The 10000-nt window shown below is 44.0% G+C and overlaps 1 protein-coding gene across 3 annotated transcripts in view; it reads left to right on the plus strand.

The window, feature by feature from the left end:
* The window catches only part of crb2b (crumbs cell polarity complex component 2b), a 37496-nt gene that overhangs the window by 10248 nt on the left and 17248 nt on the right, over positions 1-10000 (plus strand). For 2 of the 3 annotated variants that reach the window (XM_042100526.1, XM_042100524.1), the window contains 5 exons: positions 347-1039; positions 2097-2292; positions 3576-3715; positions 5794-5976; positions 6446-6559. In XM_042100526.1, coding sequence (XP_041956460.1) covers positions 347-1039; positions 2097-2292; positions 3576-3715; positions 5794-5976; positions 6446-6559 — 1326 coding nt within the window. Of the gene's footprint in view, positions 139-346; positions 1040-2096; positions 2293-3575; positions 3716-5793; positions 5977-6445; positions 6560-10000 lie in introns of all 3 variants that reach the window. The other variant, XM_042100525.1, reaches the window with a different exon arrangement.

Raw genomic sequence — 10000 nt, forward strand, 5'->3', positions numbered from 1 at the left:
GTCACCTGAAAGTATAGAAGTTTTCATTCTGTATGCGTTTATAACAACAATTACATCACAGTTGCCTTTGTCCGTTCTTATGAACAAATGTAAAGCTATGAATGTCATGAATGACACCAGTGGATGAAAGGGTCAAGGGTACGTTTACTCATATTAGATTAGATTAGATTAGATTCAACTTTATTGTCATTATGCAGAGTACAAGTACCGAGACAACAACATGTAGTATAAATATGCAAATGGTCTGCTCACTAATATTAACTGTCGACTGTTGTACGGCTCCAGGACTGTGAGGCTGAATCATTTTCATCTTTGAGTCACTTTCCTGTTTCTCTTTGTTCCACAGGTATATTCTGCGGTGTAAACGCTGAGAGATGTTTGGAGGCCCCTTGCCAAAATGGCGGCAGCTGTGTGGACATGCTGGACGACTACAAGTGCCTGTGCCCCAGCACGCCTCTGATGTACTCCGGTAAGAACTGCTCCGAGCTGTACGACCCCTGCGCCAGCGTCGACTGCCCCGGCTGCGTCTCCACCCCGGGGACGACCGAATACCAGTGCCTCTGCGACGAGGGCTTCGTCGGCCCCGACTGCAGCGAGAACGTGGACGAGTGCGCCAGCGACCCCTGCACGGGCACCAAGTCGCTCTGCGTGGACGGGGCCAACGGGTACGAGTGCCACTGTCCGAGCGGCTCGGCCGGGGACCGGTGCCAGGAGCTGGTGCGGAGCTGCAAGGATGAGCCGTGCCTCAACGGCGCCGCCTGCAGGTGGGCACCGGAGGGGTACGCGTGCGATTGCGCGCAGGGGTTCGAGGGTGAGGACTGCGAGGTGGACGTGGACGAGTGCCTCTCGCAGCCGTGTAAGAACGGCGCCCTCTGCAGGGATGGCATGGGGGTGTACGTGTGCTACTGCGTGCCAGGGTTCCAGGGGTCCAGCTGCGAGATCGACATCAACGAGTGCGCGTCCAGGCCATGCGTCAACAACGCCACCTGCATCAACGGCAGGGATCAGTACACCTGCGAATGTCTGCTGGGGTTCGAAGGTAAGGCCTCCCTCCAGCACGGCTCAGCCTCCAGGTGTCGTCACTATGTGGTCTAGGTGTACATACAGTACTGCTCACTCGCTGACAATAGGCAATAGTCTAAACGCATCAGAGCATTGTTTACATGTTTCAACTGAGTAGCCATGGAGTAATGAAGGCCTTTTATGAAGAGTGCCATGAACTTAAAGAAACACGCTAACTGTTTTGGAAATGAGCTAATTTGCTGTCTACTCCAGAGTGATATGAGTTTTGGAAATGAGCTAATTTGCTGTCTACTCCAGAGTGAGATGAGTTTTGGAAATTAGCTAATTTGCTGTCTACTCCAGAGTGAGATACGTTTTGGAAATGAGCTAATTTGCTGTCTACTCCAGAGTGAGATGAGAGGATGAATACCCTTCTCTTCTCTGTGTGTGCTATAACACAGTGTGACACCGTAAGCCTAGCTTAGCATAATGCACTGGAAATGCATTACACCAGTTAGTCTATACAGTAGCTTCTAGCTCTGGGCCAGACAGCAAATAAGCTAATTTCTTTGAATATGTCACTGACATCTAGATGTTGCCCTGAGAAGATGAAGATCAGGCAGATCCGTCATATCCAGATGTTTTTCACAGTGACCTTCTGTCTACTAATACCTAATAGTCAAAGCCTCTTTCTGCCTTAAGACTGCTTAGTACAGTATTTAAGAAAGATGAAAACTAAATCAGTGCTTCTTACTGTAGCAAGGCTACACTACTGGATCATCTCAGTTTGTCTCACACTGTTACCGTAACAACGCTACACTACTGGATCACCTCAGTTTGTCTCATGCTGTTACCATAACAACGCTACACTACTGGATCACCTCAGTTTGTCTCACGCTGTTACCGTAACAACGCTACACTACTGGATCACCTCAGTTTGTCTCACGCTGTTACCGTAACAACGCTACACTACTGGATCACCTCAGTTTGTCTCACACAGTTATTAACTTTGTCTCATTTCTCTTGAATGTGTGAGGTGGAATATCTGATCTTAAAATGTGTGTGTGTTCCATGTTTCTGTGTGTGTATGAAAGGGGTGAACTGTGAAATGGAGATTGACGAGTGTGAAGTCGAGCCCTGCCAGAACAACGCCACCTGCTTTGACCACGTTGGTCACTACACCTGTGAGTGTGTGGAGGGCTTCGCCGGCATCAACTGCGAGGTCGACATCGACGAATGTGCCAGTGACCCCTGTCTGCACTATGGAGTCTGCGTTGACCTAGTGAACAGGTGAGACCTAATCGGATTACAGGTGCCTTGTGTACATACATCATTTCCACTTTCACACACACACACACACACACACACACACACACACACACACACACTTACTTTCACTAATCTCACTCTCACTCTGTGGAAAGTACCTGTCTCTCCCTTTTAGGCGAGCATCCTCTGTAATTGTCCCAGGAACAAAAACTACATTTCCCAGGAGGCTTAGTGCTCTTGATTACAAAGGAAGGCTCATGAGAGTGGCACTGACTCATGTCTTGGTTAATGAGTCATTCTGTAATGCTGTGGGCTTGGCTTGGGTGGGGGGCTCGTGAGTCATTCTCTAATCTGTCTGGGCGCTTCACTTGCCCGCCAGGGCTCTGATCAATGACCTGGTCAGAAAGGTGTCGGTCACTTCTCAATGATAATCAGGCTTTCACTGGCTAGTACACTCACTAGTGAGGAATGGCCTGGGTGTTAGTTTAAGACCTGCATGTAGGGTATCATGGAAAGTAAATAACGATCCGAAGGAATTGGTCAGAATGATCAGGATTGGTCAGGGTACTTCTCAACATGATTTATGCTCTTAGGTTTGGTCAACTGAAATGAGATGATAATCCAGATATGTTTGAATGATTATATACATAACTGTTCAAAAGTTTGGAGTCACTTAGAAATGTCCTTGTTTTCATCATTAATGTTGTAAATGACTGTTGTACAAAGAAATGGCTGATCTTTAATGTGGTATCTACATGTACATTACTCATTATCAGCAACCATTCATCCAATGTTCCAAAGGCACATTCTGTTTACTAATCTGATATAATTTCAAAAGGCTAACTGAGAATACATTGAAGAACCCTTTTGTAATTACAGTATGTAAGCACATAATGTAATCTGATTTAAAAAAAACAATGGAACTGATCTCAGCCGGTATTCTGTCTATAATTGAGTGGAATGGAAATTTCTACAGTAAGTGACCCCAAACTTTTTAATGGCAGTGTATACTGTAAACATCCTTAATTATTTTTAAAAAAAACAGAGGGTTCAACAAGAGTTTCTTCTGGAATGGTGCAGGTAGTTTTGCAACAGGTGTGTCGTTGTCTCACTTGAGGTGTGTGGTCCCTGTGATCAGATGTGTCATCGTCTCACCTGAAGTCTTTGGTCCCTGTAATCAGCGAAGGTAGTTCCACAGGTGTGCTGTTGTCTCACCTGAGGTGTGTGGTCCCTGTGATCAGCGAAGGTAGTTCCACAGGTGTGCTGTTGTCTCACCTGAGGTGTGTGGTCCCTGTGATTGGCAGGTTTGAGTGCGACTGCAGTGGGACGGGCTTCTTCGGGGAGCTGTGTGAGGAGGACATCCTGGAGTGTGCGTCCGCTCCCTGCCAGAACAACGCCACCTGCCAGGATGGAGTCAACCAGTACACCTGTCTCTGCTGGCCAGGTGAGCTTTCATTTTCACCTGTACACCTGCACACTTAAACACCACACAGCTGTCTCTGCTGGCCAGGTGAGGTTCAGGTTCACCTGAGTTTTTATTTTCACCTGCACACCTGTACATTTGTACACTCAAACACAAGCACACACTCTGGGTATCCGGTGAGTTCCATGTCCAGCTGTGTCTTTAAACACAAGTACAGCTGTGTCTGTTGGCTACTTGAGTGTAATTTCCACTGTACACTCAAACACTAATACGCTATCTGTGCTTTACCAAGACCAGTACATCTCTCTCTGTGTTTGTTGTTCACCAGTGTACATGTGTACACTCAAACATACATACATACCTACCTACATGCATACATACATACATACATACATGTATACATCATACAAGTGTAAAGCTCTTCTACATTTCCTCAATAAATGAGAGCTTTTCATTGCAGTAGTGTTTTTATAGGATTATTGGATCGCCATGATGTGCACACATTCACTGTAGTGCTATTAAACAACACTGCCCTCTTCTGGGTAACTGTAGCAACTGCTTATCTGGAAAGCTGAAGACATAACACACAGCACCTGATCATATGATTGTGCATTACATGATGCAGTATCAGCCTCCAAATGAATTCAATTACCGTGGCAAAGATGAAGGTGTTGTCTTGTCCCTCTGTATCTCTCGTCCACCTTATCTTCCTCTCTGGTGTCCACACAGAGAATTCATGCTCTCAAGTTTCTACACAGAGTGTAGTTCCCACCACTCCTCTGTTCCATTTCCTCATGCCTTACTCTCATAGGTCTGCACTTGTTTATTCCTATATCTCACTCTACACTTCTATGCTTATTTATTATCTTTAATTAGTCTTTTTCAAAATGTTCATATCTCACTCTACACTTCTATGCTTGTTTATTATCTTTAATTAGTCTTTTTCAAAATGTTCATATCTCACTCTACACTTCTATGCTTGTTTATTATCTTTAATTAGTCTTTTTCAAAATGTTCATATCTCACTCTACACTTCTATGCTTGTTTATTATCTTTAATTAGTCTTTTTCAAAATGTTCATATCTCACTCTACACTTCTATGCTTGTTTATTATCTTTAATGAGTCTTTTTCAAAATGTTCATATCTCACTCTACACTTCTATGCTTATTTATTATCTTTAATGAGTCTATTTCAAAATGTTCATATCTCACTCTACACTTCTATGCTTATTTATTATCTTTAATTAGTCTTTTTCAAAATGTTCATATCTCACTCTACACTTCTATGCTTATTTATTATCTTTAATTAGTCTTTTTCAATTCTCACTCTATTCTGTCTGTGCTTGTTTATTTTCTTTAATTAGTCTTTTTGATTTCTCACATCCTTACGCTGGTCTTTGTAGTTGCCTTCACACATTCTGTTCTGTCTCCTTTATGAAACTGGCCCCATGCTGCTCCATCTGCTAGAGGTGATTAAAGTTGGTCTTAGTGGGACACCGTCCAGGAGACTTAGCCCTACCGGTTATTACAGTCACTTGTGGCCTTAAATGACCTAGACTCTTTCACCCATTTTAACACCCATGACTAAATATGTGCATGATGGAATTTTGAAGGGTGCTTATTGCGATTTTAAAGGGTAGAGGATTTAGGTAAGGTCTTTTTGAACATTACACACATAACACATGAGCTCTTTGTTTACAAAGAAAAAGCAATAAGGCTTTTTGGACATAATAGTTGGTTTAAAGTAGAACCTAGTCCATATCATATGGATATATGGATATGCATACCATAATATTATTATCCATATCATAAATATTATACATTTTTACGTTGTCTTTCTCTCTCTCTCTCTCTCTCTCTCTGTGTGTGTGTGTGTGTGTGTGTGTGTGTGTGTGTGTGTGTGTGTGTGTGTGTATGTGTGTGTGTGTGTGCGTGTGTGTGTGCGTGTGTGTGTGCGTGTGCGTGTGTGTGGGTGTGTGTGCGTGTGTGTGTGTGCGCGTGCGCCCGTGTGCATGTGTGTGTGTGTGCGCGTGCGCCCGTGTGCATGCGTGCGTGTGTGTGTGTGTGTATGTGTGTGTGTGTGTGTGTGTGTGTACCAGGCTATGAGGGTGAAAACTGCCAGATTGACATAGATGAGTGCGCGTCTGAGCCGTGTGAGAACGGTGGCGAGTGTGTCCAGCTGTCGGACGAGGACAGCTACGGCCTCCTGCCCCAGCTGGCCGGAGAGTTCAGCTACGCGAGGGCCGCCGGCTACCTGTGTCAGTGCATACCTGGATTCATAGGTGAGAATCAAGTCACCTCACAGACCACATTAAACACCACCTGAGGTCTTAGGAGTCCATTACCTTTTTAAAGGTGCATTTTTGTGGCTTTTGTTACCTTTATTAAGATAGGACAGACCGTGTAGATTGACAGGAAGTGGGAGAGAGAGATGGGTGGGGCTGGGAAATGACCGCAGGTCAGCCTGGAACCTGGATTCCCTGGGCTCTTGGGCAGTGTAGCCACTCGCAACACTTTAGGTCTTACTGTATGTTACTGTTTAACATAAAAACGAAGGAAGGTAAGAAACATATAGATATCTACATATATCTATATCTATGTCTATATATATTTATATATTGTTTATCTGCCATATTACTTACAGAAATGTTTTCCTTGATGATCACTGATAACTTGTCCAAACTCCAAACTCCAAACATTCCGGCTACATGTCCGCACTGACCAGTTGGTTTGCTGATCTCTGTACTGCAGGTGAGAACTGCTCGATAAACGTGGATGAGTGTGAGTCTCAGCCCTGTGTGAACGGAGGAATCTGTGAGGACCTGGTCAACTCATACCAGTGTGTGTGTCCACCTGGATACACAGGTAAGAGAGCTTGAGTGTGTGTGTGTGTTTGTTGATTGTTGATGTTATTACAATAAGGGTTGCGAGTTTTGGGTAGTGTGTGTGACAATATGTGTAACAATATGCAGGTTAAGATGTAATGCATAGGATTATTTATTAGTCGCTTGAGTACACAGTAAACAGAACATTAGATATTAAGCTTGCTTTGGTGTTCTTGCACAACCAACCTACTGCACACGGGTTGAGTGCATGTGCACCAGCTCTGGACTTAGCCTGCTGTTTCCCCCGGCGGGATTTACGCAGTTTGGTGTTTGGCTCCCAGTCCAAAAATGTGGAAACAAGCAAAGTCAGAGAAATCCACATGCAGGAACAGCAGAGAGTTCTAGACACACCCCACCACCACCACCGCACCAATTACCCAGAAACCATTCTGCTGAGTGAATATCTGAGTACAGTATCTCCTCTAATTAAGGTGCTCAGAAATGCGGCACGAAGAAATAAATATCTCTACAGTCAGCAGCTGTCAGCCCAGAGGAAGTCATCATCACACGACTGAATCGGCCCTAATGGGGATACAGTCTTACTGTGCTTGCTGCTCCTGCTCATAACTCCAGTAATGACTTGCACTGTTGGCTGTAGCATCGCGGGGACGCATACAAATGACCTCCAGAGTCTCAAATGAGCCTGATAGCTGCTGCTTCTCGCACTCATCCGGCCCTGCTGTGTCCCACATCCAGGAGGGCACAGGATTAACAATGCCAGCTCATCTCTGAGTAACTATCTGGGCTGTTTACTGTAGAACTTCTGTTATGTTTACTGCAGCAGTTCTGAAACTGCCCACTAAGCTTAGTTGGCAACATACATACACACAAACACACATATGCACACACACACACACACACACACACACACACAAACACTCACAAGCTCACATACACACACACACACACGTACATGCACAGTCAAATGAACTGACTATGACGCACAAACAAATTAGCACTCAAAATATATTTGGAGTGCTAATTTGATAATTTGCCCGTATGATAAGTTGGCCATGTGATAAGATGGGTAACGCTATAACGCTATACTTTATGACAGGTTAGACGATGAGTGTGTGATAACTTGGGTAAAGCTATACTGTATGAGAAGTTGGGCCTGTGATAACTTGGGTAACGTTATAGGCCTACTGTATGAGAAGTTGGGCGTGTGATAACTTGGGTAACGTTATACTGTATGAGAAGTTGGGCGTGTGATAACTTGGGTAACGTTATAGGCCTACTGTATGAGAAGTTGGGCGTGTGATAACTTGGGTAACGTTATACTGTATGAGATGTGGGGTCTTTGAGAAGTGGGGTCTATGAGAAGTGGGGTCTTTGTGGGTGAGTTGACATGACTTTGACTTGACTGGGCCTGCTGTGTGTGTGTGCTGAGCTAAACAAACCACTAAATTGCTCCATTAATACTCATCCTACCCAAAGCCCTCCCGCCCAAAGCTCTCCCCTCTCCCCAAGCACACAGCATGTCTGCCTCAACCTAACCTTCCCCTCAACCTGCTTACACCTCATGCACTCAGTCAAGTGTGTACTACTAACACACCACACAGGGTAATATAGTGCTCCACCTAATATGTCTTGAAAATAGTTAATACTAAGTTGGTAAAAATATTATTTAATCCATATATAAGTATGTCATATATTATACATTTACATTTATTCATTTAACTGAGGCTTTTGTCCAAAGTGACTTACAGAAATAGTAAGCAATCAAGGTACTGTGGAAATAGGAGACAATAGTGCAGCAATCTGCTCTACGTAGTATATAAGACTAGAATAGCAGTTCAGAGTCAAGGATAAGCCCGGGGATGAAGCTGAGAGGGAGAGGCAGGGTGGAGAAGAAGGTGTTAGTGGTGTTAGAGAGAGGAGGTGTGTTAAATGGGTTAGGAGAGGAGGTGTGTTAAATGTGTGAGGAGAGGAGGTGTGTTAAATGTGTTAGTGGTGTTAGAGAGAGGAGGTGTGTTAAATGGGTTAGTGGTGTTAGAGAGAGGAGGTGTGTTAAATGTGTGAGGAGAGGAGGTGTGTTAAATGTGTTAGTGGTGTTAGAGAGAGGAGGTGTGTTAAATGTGTGAGGAGAGGAGGTGTGTTAAATGTGTGAGGAGAGGAGGTGTGTTAAATGTGTTAGTGGTGTTAGAGAGAGGAGGTGTGTTAAATGGGTTAGTGGTGTTAGAGAGAGGAGGTGTGTTAAATGGGTTAGTGGTGTTAGAGAGAGGAGGTGTGTTAAATGGGTTAGGAGAGGAGGTGTGTTAAATGTGTTAGTGGTGTTAGAGAGAGGAGGTGTGTTAAATGGGTTAGGAGAGGAGGTGTGTTAAATGTGTGAGGAGAGGAGGTGTGTTAAATGTGTTAGTGGTGTTAGAGAGAGGAGGTGTGTTAAATGGGTTAGGAGAGGAGGTGTGTTAAATGTGTTAGTGGTGTTAGAGAGAGGAGGTGTGTTAAATGGGTTAGGAGAGGAGGTGTGTTAAATGTGTGAGGAGAGGAGGTGTGTTAAATGTGTTAGTGGTGTTAGAGAGAGGAGGTGTGTTAAATGTGTGAGGAGAGGAGGTGTGTTAAATGTGTTAGTGGTGTTAGAGAGAGGAGGTGTGTTAAATGTGTTAGTGGTGTTAGAGAGAGGAGGTGTGTTAAATGTGTTAGTGCTGTGAGGAGAGGAGGTGTGTTAAATGTGTTAGAGAGGAGGTGTGTTAAATGTGTGAGGAGAGGAGGTGTGTTAAATGTGTGAGGAGAGGAGGTGTGTTAAATGTGTTAGTGCTGTGAGGAGAGGAGGTGTGTTAAATGTGTTAGAGTGGAGGTGTGTTAAATGTGTTAGGTTGTTAGTGCTGTTAGAGTGGAGGTGTGTTAAATGTGTTAGGTTGTTAGTGCTGTTAGAGAGGAGGTGTGTTAAATGTGTTAGTGGTGTGAGTTGAGGAGGTGTGTTAAATGTGTTAGATTAGTGGTGTTAAGAGAGGAGGTGTGTTAAATGTGTTAGGTTGTTAGTGGTGTTAAGAGAGGAGGTGTGTTAAATGTGTTAGGTTGTTAGTGTTGTTAGAGAGGAGGTGTGTTAAATGTGTTAGTGGTGTTAAGAGAGGAGGTGTGTTAAATGTGTTAGTGGTGTGAGGTGAGGAGGTGTGTTAAATGTGTTAGGTTGTTAGTGGTGTTAGAGAGGAAGTGTGTTAAATGTGTTAGAGAGGAGGTGTGTTAAATGTGTTAGAGAGGAGGTGTGTTAAATGTGTTAGTGCTGTTAGTGGTGTTAGCAGTAGCGTGCGGTGACCATACATTTTGGTATGGCAGAAAGCCTTGTCTGACTTTTTTTTATAGCCTATCATTTTGGACTACATTAAAATTACATATTTTACAGGACTTTGCTGTATGCTTAAATCATGTCACAGTCAGAAATGTAAGTGGATTAAAATTGTAGATCAGTAACCCATCAGTT

Source organism: Alosa sapidissima, chromosome 8, assembly GCF_018492685.1.
Source record: "Alosa sapidissima isolate fAloSap1 chromosome 8, fAloSap1.pri, whole genome shotgun sequence".
Lineage (NCBI taxonomy): Eukaryota > Metazoa > Chordata > Actinopteri > Clupeiformes > Clupeidae > Alosa > Alosa sapidissima.